Source organism: Pteropus alecto, unplaced genomic scaffold (assembly GCF_000325575.1).
Source record: "Pteropus alecto unplaced genomic scaffold, ASM32557v1 scaffold72, whole genome shotgun sequence".
Lineage (NCBI taxonomy): Eukaryota > Metazoa > Chordata > Mammalia > Chiroptera > Pteropodidae > Pteropus > Pteropus alecto.
In genome coordinates, this window is record NW_006436811.1 from 2,857,800 (window position 1) to 2,872,697 (window position 14,898).

A 14,898-nucleotide genomic window follows, 5' to 3' on the forward strand; every position below is an offset into this window, starting at 1 on the left:
AGAGCGTTTGGAAAGGGTGTCACAACCCCCGACAAAGGTGTTGTCCAAAGGGAGTTCCTGAATCACATGATGCTTTTTCACGGAAACTGGAGTGTCTGGTTTAAGATGAAAAGCAGGCTGTGGAGAAGCAGATTTGTAGTGCTTGGCCAGGTCAGGGCTGTTGGGCTTGAAGGTGGTTGGAGGTGCCGGACCCCAGTCAAATCTTCCTATACTTTGCTCCTCCAGCTCAGCTGGCAGGCTTATTGTCCCATTGATAGGTTCGTGAACTGCGTCATCGGGTTTGGACTCTTCAATTGTCACAAAGTTCAAAAGAGAGCTCTTGGGAGACTTTCTTTTCTTTCTTTTCTTTTTCTTATTTTGTTTGTTCTCCTGGTTTGGGGACATCCATTCAGCCCCTTGCTTGCTCCTCTGAGCTGCTTTGAACCTTGATGCATGGCGACAGCGCACCAGAACCGTGACGAAGATCACGACTATGACCACCATGGCACCTGCGACGATGGCGATCATGATGGTGAGATAGTCCTCGTTTTGATAGGGCTGGCTACTGTCCCCTATGTTCCTGTCCAACGGGGTCTCCATAGTCCTGCGGATCAAGTCATAGATGTAGGAGGCATTCCCGGCAGTATCGTTAACGTAAAGAAAAACGAGCACGAGTGTGTGCAGAGACTTAGGGTACCCCAGGTCGCTTATGTTGACCACCAAACGGTGCAAGCCCACATCGGTAGGTGCCGGTTTTTCTTCCAAAGTAATGTTGCCTGTGACTGGATCAATCCGAAACAAGCCTTTGTTGTTCCCACTCACGATGGTGTACTTCAGCTCAGCATTCATCCCAGTGTCAATATCCACTGCGAAAACCTCTGCGACCACGGAGCCGGGAATGGCTGAGAGGGGCACCAACTTAAAAGAAGTGTTAGAAGGTGGAGAAATGACAACTGGGCTGTTGTCATTGACATCCATGACATTGATGGTGACTTTTGCAGTAGAGGAGCGTGGTGGTTGTCCCCCGTCGGTGGCTTTGACATCAAAAGTATAGGAACTCTGCTGCTCTCTGTCGAATGAGACGTTTGACTTTATGACTCCAGAATAGGGATCCAACACAAAATTATCATTGTCGTTTAGAATGGAAAGAGTCACAGCTTTATTCTCGCCAGCATCTGCATCTGTCACTGTGATTACCCCCACAGTACTATACTTTGGCAGATTCTCAGACACAAAAAATTGGAAATGATTATGAGTAAACTTGGGGCTATTGTCATTCTCATCCAGAACAGTAACTATCACAGCCGCTTGGCTTTGGAGGGGAGGGGTCCCATTGTCCCTGGCAGTTACTGTAAAAATGAATCGTTCTTGTTCCTCTCTGTCAAAGACTCTGGAGGCTGTCAAAACTCCTGTCTTTCGGTCCAGATCAAAGAAGGAGGCATTCGGTCCAAGCTGATAAACAATATCTGCATTTTTCCCACTGTCTTCATCTGTGGCACTAATAGTTGTTAAGTATAACCCACGTCGGTTGTTTTCAGAAACTGACAGCTCAATTACAGGCTGGTTGAAAATTGGTGGGTTGTCATTTTCGTCCTCAAGCTTAACCCTTACCAGGGCAGTCTGATTTAAACTGGGCTTGCCAGAATCGGAGGCAACAATTTTAAAGCTGAATTCTTTGGTGCCCTCGTAGTCCAACAAAGAGGAGGTCTCTAACAAATATTGGTTGTCGTATACTGCCTTCAAATGAAATGGGACCTCTCTTTCAATAAAACAGATCACTTTGCCATTCACATCTGTGTCCTTATCTGAAACTGTAATTAGGGCAATCTTGGTATTGACAGGATCTTTCTCAGATAAATACACTGTGCCGTTGATGGGACTTATAATGTACCTGAGGTCTATGTTAGGAGGGTTATCATTTACATCAGTGACATTGATGGTCACGGTTGCTCGAGCGGGAGTGGAGCTGCCATCACTGGCCAGCACTGTCACTTTGTGAATGGCTGTCTCCTCTCGATCTAAGGACCTCTGAACTGTAATCAGCCCAGTAGTATTATTTAAAGCAAAGAGTCTTTTGGTAGCAGGGGCAACCTGGGCACCAAAAATGTACCGGATTTCAGCATTACTGCCTATGTCTGCATCAGTGGCATGGAGCTGAATTACAGAGGTGCCCACAGGAGCATTCTCTGGAATGTGGACCTCCACCTGACCCTCCTTAAACACTGGCCTGTTGTCATTTACATCACTTACTGTGACCTGCAGTATGGCTGTGCTGGATTTCTGTGGAGTGCCTCCATCCTCTACTTTGATTTTCATCACATAGGTATCTTTCTGTTCTCTGTCCAAGTTTTGCTGAACAATCAATTGCGGCCACTTCTCTCCCTCCGGAGTTTCCACGATATCCAGTCCAAAAACACTCTGCCCATTTAACAATTCATAATGCTGTACACCATTGAAGCCTGTGTCAGGATCTGTTGCTGATGGAATTGGAAAGCGGCTGTTGATCAAAGTGTTTTCTGGAATGGAAATATTGATGACAGGAGATGGAAACATGGGGGCATTATCATTGGTATCCTTGACAATTATTTTTATTTTGATCAGCCTGAAAAAATCATTGGGGAGGATCACCACCTCAAGTTCAAAGAAACACTCATTCTCCTCAGCATAAGAGGCTCCAGCACAGAGTTTTTCTCTGTCTATTCTATTGGAGGTTGTGAAAATTTCCCCAGTGCTACTGGATACTTTCACCAAAGGGGCATCCCCAGCTTTAGAAACCAGTCTGTAGACAAGGCTGGCACTGGTCCCTGTGGCAGCATTGATGTGAGAAATGTTCAGATCCTTTGGTATGTTTCCTATGGGCACATTTTCAGGCAATTCCTCTCTAATAGTGTAAATAAGTTCTTGAGCTATTGCGGAATCCAGCCTTAAACAGGCAATCAGAGCAGCCAACAGGTAAAAATCCCTCAGGTCCATGATAATGTATTTATTTTCTTTTCCTGGATTTTAGGGTTTAAAGGTTTCCACTGAGGAATGATGCACGGATTGCAAGAGGAAGTGTGCATGGACCGGAGGATGCATTACATCTCATCGCTTATTTGGAGACAGCCACTGTCAACACAATTGTATAGACAATATTATTCTTCAGTAAATAAAAACATGCAGTCGCGAAATATCACAACACATTTTCCACTGTATATTATTAGTAAACATGGCAGTTAGCTCTGCCACTGTTTGCAAGTTAACTCTGTGGATAAAAGCACTCAATATCTCCTGCTTGTTGCATTTGCCCAGAAAAAAAAAAAAAATGAAATTATCTACTTTTGAATTCAGGACAGCTGCTATTTTTACCTGTATTCACCCACACTGTTTTTCAGGACACTGTTTAATTCAAAACATGCATTCTTGTTCTCTTCCTCCCCTCCCCCTGGCTTACCCGCCTCCTGGCTTCCAACCCACCTCCCTTAGTTTTTTAGGTGCAAGTAAAAAACACTAAGTATTTAGCTATGGTTCCTGCTAACTGCTTTGTCACATGTCAAATGTGATGTGTTTTCTTCTCTGCCACACTGAGTCATCTCTTTCTTCTAAAAAGACTATCTTTTTCTGTCCCCCCAGTTCTCCAACTGCCTTCTAATACAATCTTACTGGGAAACAAGCATCGGACATGCTGCTGCAGCATCAGAAGCAATAGTCACCGGCCACTACAGATTATCATTGCCTAAAAGCACAACACCAAGACTTCAAATCTATTATCCAGACCTTGCTCTCATTTCTCCATATTGCCAAATTATCCCCATTAGAATTAATAAACATATTAAAACTTTATGAAATAATAATATAGGATTCCTTATCCTAGAGGTGGAAGAGTGTTGAAACGTAAGTGAAACGCAGTAACATTTCCATGTAACAGCACAGTATTTTCTACAGAGCCTAAAAGAAGAAAAAAAATGCAGTTTCTTAACCCCGCTCTCCAGTTATAATATTAGTAACATCTGCCACACATAAATACTGCAACCCAATAATGCAGGTAAAAAGGCTTCTGCTTAAATGCTTCTCTAACTGCAATTTAAATGGGTGCAAGTCTCCAGGTAGCTACCCACTTGAGTAGAACTGGTCAGTTCCCAGGCTCTAATCTTATCTGCATTAGGCTGCACGGTAGCTGATGCCCGTGATTAGTTCCGGCAGAGTGATGCAGGTAGGGATGCAGATAAAGCCTAGTAGGTGAGCTCTGCCCCACCGTCTACCAATTACAAACATCCCTCGTCTACACTGAGAACATATCTAAACACAGAATTTACAATTGTGCATGCGAAACTTTACACTTACGTTAGTTGCCTCAACCTTTCCCCTTTCCCGGTATGCTGCAGTTAGGAATGATTTGTTCCAACACATAGAAAGCCATGCATCTGGTAGCACCAGTTTGGGGAGAAATCAGAAGCAGCAAAACGCTTCCTCCTTGTGAAATGTGTTGCTTTGGGCTGGCAAATTAGCAACTCCAGAGAACAAATTCACAGATTTGTCGTTAGTCATTCTCTCCACATTTCCTCTCTATTACCCACGAGGTCTGGGCTCTTCTGGTATTTAACACACACAACATCCAGTTGCACTTCTTCAGCTCAGGGATATTTTCCACAGGATCAAGCATACCATTTCCATCCGATGTCAATACTGCTTAAGTCTCTAACTTCTTGTAGGAAACGTCAGAGTTGGGGTGATGGTGATTCTCCGGCTGCTCTCCGGGGGTGACAGTGGCCAGAAAAATTCCTAATCGGTTATCTCTTTCGTGCTTCAGAGACTCTAGGGCGCTCCTTCCTGTCTTGCTTGCTCTCCCTCTCTCGCTTCTCCTCTGCCCCTCTCTCCTTCTCCCTCTCCTCTCCTCTGAACTGAATTTCTTGATATAACTCTCAATAAGCCCAGAGGGAGGGCGTGACGGCACGGGCCCCGCCCCCAGCCCCTGATTGGCCCGCATCTTGCGGTGCGGCGGCCGCAGCCGGACGCGAGGGAGGGGGCACAGAACAAGGCTCTGACTGTCTCCCAGCCTCCCCTCCTCAGCGCCCCCTCGGCAGCTGCAAAAACACGGAGAACTGATCCCGGCCCCGGGAGAGCCGGCTTCCAGGAGGCGCACTGAGCATGCTCAGCAGGGTCCTGCCCGCAAGAGAAGCGCGGGTGCTCCTCCGGCGGGCGCTGAACCAGCTGTCGCAGGCGCAAGCGGAGCTGGCGGCTGCTCCCTGCCGCTCAGGGCAGCGAACGCTGAACCCCGGCAGTCAGGCGAGCCCCGGTAGGGGCAGTGCAGGGGGCAGGCGGGGCGAGCAGGCGCTGATCCAGGGAGCCTCCGGCACCGCGGCGGGCGGATGTGGGGACGCCGAGGGGACTCAGCTCTGTGCGCACAGTTCGCATTTCTCTTTGCTAAATAGAGAGGCCAAAATGCAAAGATAGGAGAGTCAATCTGGGGTCCCAGGCTCGAGATGTATTGTCGCCCCTCGGAAGGGAGCATGAGCCAGTAGATGCCCGGAGCGCGGTGAACCGACAGCATACCCGGTGCTGCAACTAGAAGCTTTTGCTGGCAGAGACATTGCCAGGAAGGGCGGAGAGGGCGGACTTTGAAAGGTCGGGCAGAGAATATTTGAATTTCAATCGAGACTGGAAAGAAAAATAATTTGAGCACTCCCTGCATGCAGGGTAAAGGAAGCTGAAGGGGAGAGGGAAAGTGGCAGCCTCTAGGATCCCCTTGGTCAGCCCTGGGCAGTCTGGTGTGCGGCGCTAAGTCTCATCTCAGAGAGCAGCGGCGGCCGAACGTGGCTGTCTTTGCACTTCTGCTCCCGCCACGCCTGGGAACCCGCGAACCCGAGCTCGCCTGGACATGCGGTTGCAGCGTACCCCGCTTCCAGCTCACCTAACTGCAAACTTTGCTTGCGAAAGGCTGGAAGGAGTCCCGTCCAGCTGCTCCCAAGCTATGGAACATTTCCTTTCCCCTTGCACTTTCTGCTGACTCCAACTTTACACGTAATACTTGTCTTTCCCTGTGCAATTCATTTCTCTGACTCCAGTTCTGTAGCGCGTCCTCACACATTTCTCATTTTCATACAAGGGCTGAATGGAAAGACTCCCGAAAGGATTAACCTTATTCCTTAAATACTTTCCCGAAAGCACTATCTATCTGTGATTGATCTTTTAAAATCAGTAAACCACGAAGGTTTGCATAATGGGTTGTACCTAGAACAACAGATACCTGAGTAAAGTTCAAGGCTTTAATAATAACGGTTCACTTGGAACAGGAAAAAAAATTATGTGTTTTGAATGACCTATAAAGGTTTTCTGAGAAGGTCTTAATGCGTGATTGAATAACTTGCTCTAACTTACAGGGAGGATAAAGGGCATTTATTTTAAACCTCTGTGTTCCCCATTCTGTACTGGGCTCTACATGCGTTAATGGCTCTCCACATAGTTCTCTACTGTGATGGCATGTACAAAGATACTTCCTTTTAATACAATGGTTTTATTTTTCAATATGCACACTTATTTTTAGATATTTAAGTTAAAAGTAAATATATATGTATCACTAAGCAAACCCACCAAAATGAAATATTGCAGAAAATTACTATTTAACCAACTCAATTGATATTACAATTTACTGTTTTCGATGAAAATGTAAGTTTTTTTTTTTTAATTTAAACTTCTCTTCAGGTCAGAATTCACGGGAAAAGTGCATGCCGAAAGCCCACTGAAAAATAGGTTGTTCCTTTATATGTGAAATACAAAACAGGTTTCTTGTAGGCTATAGATTGATATTTGTAAATAGACAAATAGCTCTTATAATAATATTTTGTATTAGAGTACACAAAATTTAAGAATAAAAAGGACTGCTTAAATATCTAAAAGTAAAAAGAAAAATATCACTTCATACAATCATGCAAGTGAATTGAAGATTTTTATCTTATCACTATGAATGATCGTTTTGCCATTCACAAAATCTACAATTAAAGCTAGCGCATTGTTCCAATTGTCACCTATTTTATTTTCTGAACTAGTTTAAAACAATAAATGAACCATCATTCTGATACATTTACAATAAACACAGCAGCACAACCCCTTTCCAGTTCACTTCAGATGCATCGCAGTTATCTCACATTCCTATTCTAATCATACTGTAGTCATTTCAAAGTCATGTTGCAGTCATAACACATAACTTAGCAATAATTAAACATTATTACTAAGCAAAGTGATTTCTGTTTGCTAAGGGATAGCTTGATTTGTTGTCAGAACCCATTATTACCCTATGCTCATAAATGAAATCTTAGCATGAACACAGATGAAGGTTGAGGAAGAAAAAAATCATCCCATGATTAAATTTATGACCATGGGACTTAAATTAACAGAAACCGTAAGTCAAAGCCCCCTAATGAGGTCTGCCTAGACTCTTTTCACAGGAGACTAAATATTATATAGAAATAAAGCTACTGACTTCAGTGCATTCTATCATATAGGTGTTTATTTGGCCTATCTAAATTACTGGGATTCTTCAACTAATCATACTAGTTTTATCTCTTAAAGCAAGAATAGTTAAAGCTTATTGTTTGCCCTATTATATTCCAACTGCTAAACTCCAGAATGAGAACTGGTATTAGAGATCTTATTAATATTCAAGAAGAAAAATATAAAGGGTCATATTTCTAACTCTATCACAATTTGAGGCTTCTGCCCAAAACTCTATATAATACATCCCCATAATGAGAACTGCTCACAATCTCTTCTATTTTTTAAAAAAATCTTATATCTGTATAATTATGAATTAGAGAAATATTAATCAATTTTAGTTTTCGTAGAGGAACATCTGGTTTATGCTGCATTTTCATCAGTTTTTTCTTTAGTGAATTTAATATTAGATTTCCAATTATATGACTTCCAATAATAGATCTTCCAGTATATATATTATACTTCTAATTAGATCTCGTTAATTAACCCTTATTCATCTTTGTCAATTCATGTTTTCTACAGCAAGGAATTATGATATTCTCACCTGTACTGTACCTGATTAGTACATAATTTAGGAATTATGCCATCTGGGCTATATAGTAAAATTGTCTTAGTGTTTTCTGCTGGTTATATAGGTCATAGGATACTTGTGAAGCTGAGTCACCTTAGACCAGCTAACTAAAGACTAAAATGCTATTATAGATTTATACAGAAACAGATGTCAAGTTCATAAAATAATTTTATATTTCAAAAATTTAATGTCATTCTGTTTATATATTTAAACAATATTCTCAATGTAATGGCATTTAATAACCTGAATTATTAAGAAGTTTGGCTTGTTAATTGGATTTTTCATCTATGATTTTCTAGTTACCACTCAGCATTTTAAAATTACAGTTCACACAGAGATTGTAAAGGCTTTTTTCTTTAAGTTACATTTTATATAAAAGACATATACACTGTGGTATTTAGAATGATCAAACGATCTCCTTGAGGATTTCAAGACTAAAATTTTCAACTCTAATATACTAGTTCTATATTCCAAAGTTAAAAATAAAATAAAATAAAATTCTTTTGTGCTCTATACTTCTAAAGTTCCTTTAATCCAGATATCTTATTGTGTCTAACAGACATTAATCAATCAATAACAGGGGCTCCTATGTCACAGCAGGTATTATTGTCCCCATTTCACAAAAGAGGCTAGACTATTGTACTGTACTTCTGGGGGGAAAGTGTTTGAAAAATGCTAAGGGTTATTTGTATTATCACTGTTTAGAAAATGACAAAGCAGAATGTTAACACCACAAAAAGAAAATTAACACCTTTTAAGACTGTGCAAACTGGCAAAGTATAGTAAGGTCCTTGAATAATTCTTTTGCTTCTCTAATAGCTATTTCCTTTGGATATCTTTTTTTTTTTTTTCCTTTTCTTTCTTTTAAGGAAAACTTAGTCCAAGGTAATCAGATCACAAAGGAAAGCAGGTGACAAGAAGCTGCATTCTGTTTGAATGACTGAACTAAATTTATCCCAATTTGCTATATTTTTATGACTGACAATGATTATAGATGTTGGCTTTGTAGCTCTAACAGTTATTACAATATAAACTGACATTTTCAAGTGCTACTATTTTATCTTGTTCACCATATAAACAAAGAATATTGAATTTTCAAATTTCATCATTGGTTTTTAAGACTTCATTCAGATTATATAGAGACATAGCTTTCATAACAAATGTATTCCCCATCTCAGGTAGGCTCACGTAATCACTCAGGAAACATCAAAACATGTTCTAACACGGTAATGAGAGAATAAATATATATTAACCTTAAATAATTTGATCACTTTAAAGTCATGTAATTTCAAGTGAAATATAACATACGAAACTTTCTATTTCTTGTATGATATTTATTTTTTCTGGGTGAGAACTGTTAGATTAGAATATCAAGTATGATCTATTCAATTCATATTTATATAAAATCAATGCCCAAAGATGCAGAATTTACATGCATCTTTGGAAGCAATTCTACTTACACTTAAAAATACAGACAGAGAAACATTGAGACAAGAAAATATTTCATGCACAATAGCATTTGCCCAAAGATTATTGGGAAAATGATTTTCTTAGATATTAGAACTTTCTCAAGTTAAAATATAGTACAAGTTTTCTTTATTCTCTTTTAATACATTCTCATCGATAAGAGTATGTTGTCGAAAACAGAACTTCATAGTACCTGAAACATCATTCTAGTAACTTTCACTTCCTATTCTTCTCCCCCAATTTATGCAGGCCTATAATTTTCCTTTTTCTTTTTTCTTTTTTTTTTTAAATAAACTCATATTCTTCTAGGAGCACAATTTGTTACATAATGTACACGTAAATAGGCTTACTAATATAGAGCAGGATGGATAAACCTCATTTTCTCTTATAGTCTCCTCTCAGGAACCAAATTCAACCCACAGACCTTCTCTAATTGAATTAGGATGAGTCGGGAAGACCATGCATATTCCATTGACTCCTGCTGCTCTGGCTTAACTACATATCACTGATAACACCTAAGTAACAGAGACAGCTTATTGCTCAGACTTCAAAAGATACTGGTATGCTTTGTCTGGGATTTAAGTCAATACCACTCTATTTAAAACATGCATGTATGTAAACACATAATTCTTTAATATAATTTGTTCTTAAACAAAAATCTTGTTCTTTAGTGTACACTAATGCAATCCTTTAAAAGGTCCTAAAACATACATCATCTTTTCAATCCTATGCCTATGAATTTACCGTGCTCCAGCCACAAACAGACTGGTGAAATTTTCAGAAAGGATTAAAGGAACCTCAAAGTAACTTCTTGGTTGTATGAAATGGGGTCAATCTGCTTTAAAGTAAGCGAAGACACCTCATAAGAGAAATTTACTTTTAAAAATGTAGTTATAGGAAACATTATTTGTGGAGTTTATAAGAAAGCCTAATTAGGAAACTTACCTGGAAAAATATCACTTATAAAATATAATAAAAAGCACTAAATATCTCTTACAATTTCAAAAGATTATTAATATTTCTTTATAACAGCAAAATATCTATGTCTTAATTTGGAGAGTAAATAAGCATCCCAGTTTGAGTGCAGTATCTGTATATCTACGGCCTAATTGCAAACTTGTTTAATTGCTAGAACTAGCAACCATCCTAATGGAGGCGTTTTTAAAAGCTATGCTGAAAGAGAGTAATGGTATTATTTTCCAGTAATATTTGCCCCTCACTGTGGAACTAGGCCAACTTATTGATATATTACAATAGATAAGTAGATCTTAAAGATCAGGTGCCAATTCAGGCACATACCACAATTAGTAGGGAAAAATGAAAAGTGAGAATTATATGAAATGATTATAAAGCTCGCAAGGGAAATTTTAGTTTCATAAATTTACTCATTAGTTCATTCAAAAATCTAATAAACATACTATGTAAAAAATACATAAAAATACCTACTATATTTTTAAAATCCTATATTCTCAGCACAGAGATATTCATATATATCTCAAGTATCAATCAGCTGAAGCCTCTTATTGCTTTTTTTGTTGTTCTTTTATACAGAGGTATACTATCCTGAGAGTATTTTCCACTTTGTTAATTCTCATCAAAATATCTCTTATGTATTTTAGATTTTAAAAATTTTGCTTACTACACTAATTTTAATAGTTCAAATACTCAATAGTGAGTTTTTGATAATATACATAAATATACTAGCAATGTAGCTTTATCTTCATGTTGTTCCAGAATGTTTACTGAGTTTATTATTGTAAACCTAATATTATACTAAAGTTGACTTCTTTGTGATTAAATAACAACTTAATCTGATTCTGTGTTTCTCAAATTTTAATTAGAATACAAATTACCCAGGTATCGTGTTAAATTAAAATGCAGGTTCCGATATATTAGTTCTGGGGTGGGAGCTGAGATCCTGCATTTCTACCAAATTCCCAGGGGACCCTAATGCTGATCTGTGGGCCACACCTTAAGTAGCAAGGACCTAAAAGCCAACTTAGATACAAAGTATCACAGCACACAGGACAAATTTTAAAAATTAAAAAACAAAAGCAAAAAGAGTACACTGGAGAAAGCACAGCACCTATGATTTAACATGCAGGGATTCTGTCACCAAGCATTCTTTCGAAGCAAGTACTGCTTAGAGACTCAAGGAATTTACACAGCACTCATATATTAATTGGATTTATTTTGTTTTCTTCTTCGTAGAGATTGGCTATTTTGAGCTAAATTTTACTTTGGACTAAAAGTGAGGAAGAAGTCTATTTGGAGCCTGGCATCTTCTGGGGAAAAGCAGAACTTCATGAAACAGAACAGGAGGTCTTAGGGTACTTGTTAAGCAATATGAGGGGACCAGGGTCCTGAGGAGTATAGAAGGAGGTGACATCATACATGCCTGGACACCTATGAGTCATCTCCAAAGCTCATAAGAGTTCCTCTTCTTTGGAAATATTTCTTCCCATATTTCATCTATATGGTAAGCCAAGCAGCTATCTTTACAAAGTGAAGAATAAGAAAAATGAAATTGATGCACAGAAGGAATCAGAGATGAACAACCCCTTATGGCCATTAATTACCTGGTTCCAGTTCATTGTTGGTATCCAGTCATATCCTTGCCACCGTTTAAGAGCTAATCTAGTAGCCTTTGTAACAGCTACTACTTGAACCAAGAGTCCTAATATAAGAAGCAACCACAGCAACTTGGTAATTTTGCTTGACCCTATTCTTGATTAATTAATCTACTAAAGGGCTAAAATATAAACTGTAATAACATGATTGGCATTTTAAAATTGTAAGATAGCTATGGCCATGCCACCCTGAACAAGCCCTATCTTGCCTGATCTCGGAAGCTAAGCAGGGTCGGGCCTGGTTAGTACTTGGATGGGAGACCACCTAGGAAGACCAGATGCTGTAGGTGTAAAAAATAAAAAGTAAAGGATTGTAAACTGACAAGGTCCTTGCAGTCTGTGAGGTCAACCAAGGGTTGTCTAGCCTAAAAAATAAAATAATAATAAAAAAAATAAAATAAAATAAAATTGTAAGACAGCATAAGAAGAGTGGAAAATAATCAAGTTTTCACATATGTGGTTTTCAACTCAGAGTGATTTTGCCCCTTAGGAGACATTTGGCAATGTCTGAAGACATTTTATTGTTATAACTGGAGCATGGGAGGAGAGGTGGGTGTTGCTACTGAGACGATGTTTAATATTATAGAATGTACGGAACAGCTCCCCTTCCCCAACACACACACACACACACACACACACACACACACACACACACACACACTCATGCACGTGTGCACATGCATTATCTGGTCCAAAGTGGGAGTAGTGCCAAAGTTGAGGAACTCTATTTTAGATGAATAGCATTTGCTTTTTATATATTATGATTTAGTTAAGTAAATTTATGTCTAATTAAGTCTCTAAATAGCCATGTCAAAAGTTATCACTGAAATTCACTTGATAGTCTATAGGAAAATGGACAAAATACTTTATAAATTTTGCCTCTGAAATACTAGATGAAACCAGCAGAAATAAATCTCTCTTCCAACTGTTTGTGACAAATTTTCTATCTTCACAGAAGGCAGAGCAAATCTATAAATCAACCATTGGGCCTAAATGTGGTCATTTCTGTTCATCCCTGTTTTCAGAAATTGTAAGATTCTTCAATGTATATATAAGGCATTTTTACTAGATTTATACTAATGTGAAATATATCCATTATAAAAGTTGATTCTATATAATACCTTTGCATTATTTCTATTATTTTATAATTATTAAAAAATTCTACCCCACCCACAAATTCCCTGAAAAATATGATTGCCCTAGATTCAGTTATACATTTGTGACTTATTTGGTTTGTTCATCATGTCACATAATTGAAACTACAATTATTTAAAATAGAGGATGAAGATCTCCTTTGGTTATAAGTCAATAAAGTATCTATAACTTCATTCAAATCTATGATTACAAAAAGCTTGAACTAAAAAGTAATGTAATTCAACCAATTAATTGCTAAGATTTTTTTCATCCTTGTTACCATAGTCTCAATAACTTATTTTAATGCCTACAAAGTATATAAATCACGTATATGTTTATTCTAAAGTTTTTGGGTCAACTTAATGGTTTTTTTGGAAATTTGCAAATTAAACTGCAATAAAAATCTAATAAATAAGCAAAAAATTGCTGAATTAGGTTAAACATTCATTAAAAGCAAAAGAAATGCTGAAGAAATACTGAATACTAGAAAATGAATTTTTAACTATACACTATTTGGCTCATTTGAGAATTATTTTAAAAGTTAAAATAGTTCTAAAATAACTTTTATCTGTGGTAAACACTGTCACCTAGAGGACTTTTCTGGTAATGCACATCAAAAGTAAAATGCTTGAAAGTATTTAAGTGTATGGATTTATGCTGTAATTTTTATTTCATAAATTTCATAAATCTAAAAAATAAAATTGTCTCTATTACATAAAATTAACTTAATGGTAATATTGAGTTTTTAAGCGATTTTTTCCACTAGAATGTCAAGTATCAATACATTGTCAAAGCAGTTATTTGAAGGAAATAATTTTTATTAACCAAGACTTTTTAAGTTATTTACTCACATTTGTCAAATAGTAATTTAATCTTTGTATTTATAAGCCATTGTAATATCACAATTGTAGTCATATTCTTTCAAAAGATATATTAAAATCAATAGCTAGAAAAACCAGCAATGTAATAACACTATATAATACTTTACAACAAATGTTTCTTTCAAAAAAGCAACAAAATTACTGTACTATTCTTGTTATTTTTTCTTTCAATTTTTTTTGTGTAAATTTTAATGTAAACGTTTTTTCTGTCCTGTTTCACTAACTTACTCAATGTGCTAATTTCTAAGTTCTGCTTTATGACTTCATTAATCAGTAATGGCTGACACTGTGGGGAACGCAAGACCTAAAAAAAGGTAAAATAAGAGATAGCTTGCTGTGTTGCCTACTTAAATAGAAATACAAGCCACTTGACACTTACAAAGATTCCACTGTCAAAAAATAATGACTAGCAAAAAAGAAAAACATGTATGTTCTATGACAATTTTTTCAAATAGCAATAGCACTCATTTTTTTGCATTTAGTTAAAATTATGCAAAAATTGCTTACTGAAATTTATTTTGATGTGCTCCCTGAATTTGTTAAAGTCTACTCTTAACTTATAACCAATGTCATGCATATTTGGAATGTTTTGTGATGACTAACATTCTGCCTTATTATCTTCTTTATGTTAGATTCACACTTATACTGCTAGAAATTATCAATTTAATTCTGTTATTAGGAAGACAAAGGAGAATATAAACTTCAAATCAAGACAAATAAGACAAATACATAGCGTTAAAATGAATTTCTGCAAAGTTGCTAAAAA

The 14,898-nt window shown here is 37.7% G+C and overlaps 1 protein-coding gene and 1 pseudogene across 1 annotated transcript in view; one reads left to right on the top strand and one right to left on the bottom strand.

The window, feature by feature from the left end:
• The window catches only part of PCDH9 (protocadherin 9), an 809,303-nt gene extending 804,431 nt beyond the window's left edge, over positions 1–4,872 (bottom strand). Inside the window, 2 exon segments of the mRNA XM_015590877.2 lie at positions 1–3,087; positions 4,303–4,872. Of these exon segments, the coding sequence (XP_015446363.1) occupies positions 1–2,952 (2,952 nt within the window). The 5' untranslated portion in view covers positions 2,953–3,087; positions 4,303–4,872.
• A 7,416-nt stretch (positions 4,873–12,288) lies between these two features.
• On the top strand, positions 12,289–12,407 carry LOC112481453 (annotated as a pseudogene).
• The last annotated feature ends 2,491 nt before the right edge of the window (positions 12,408–14,898 follow it).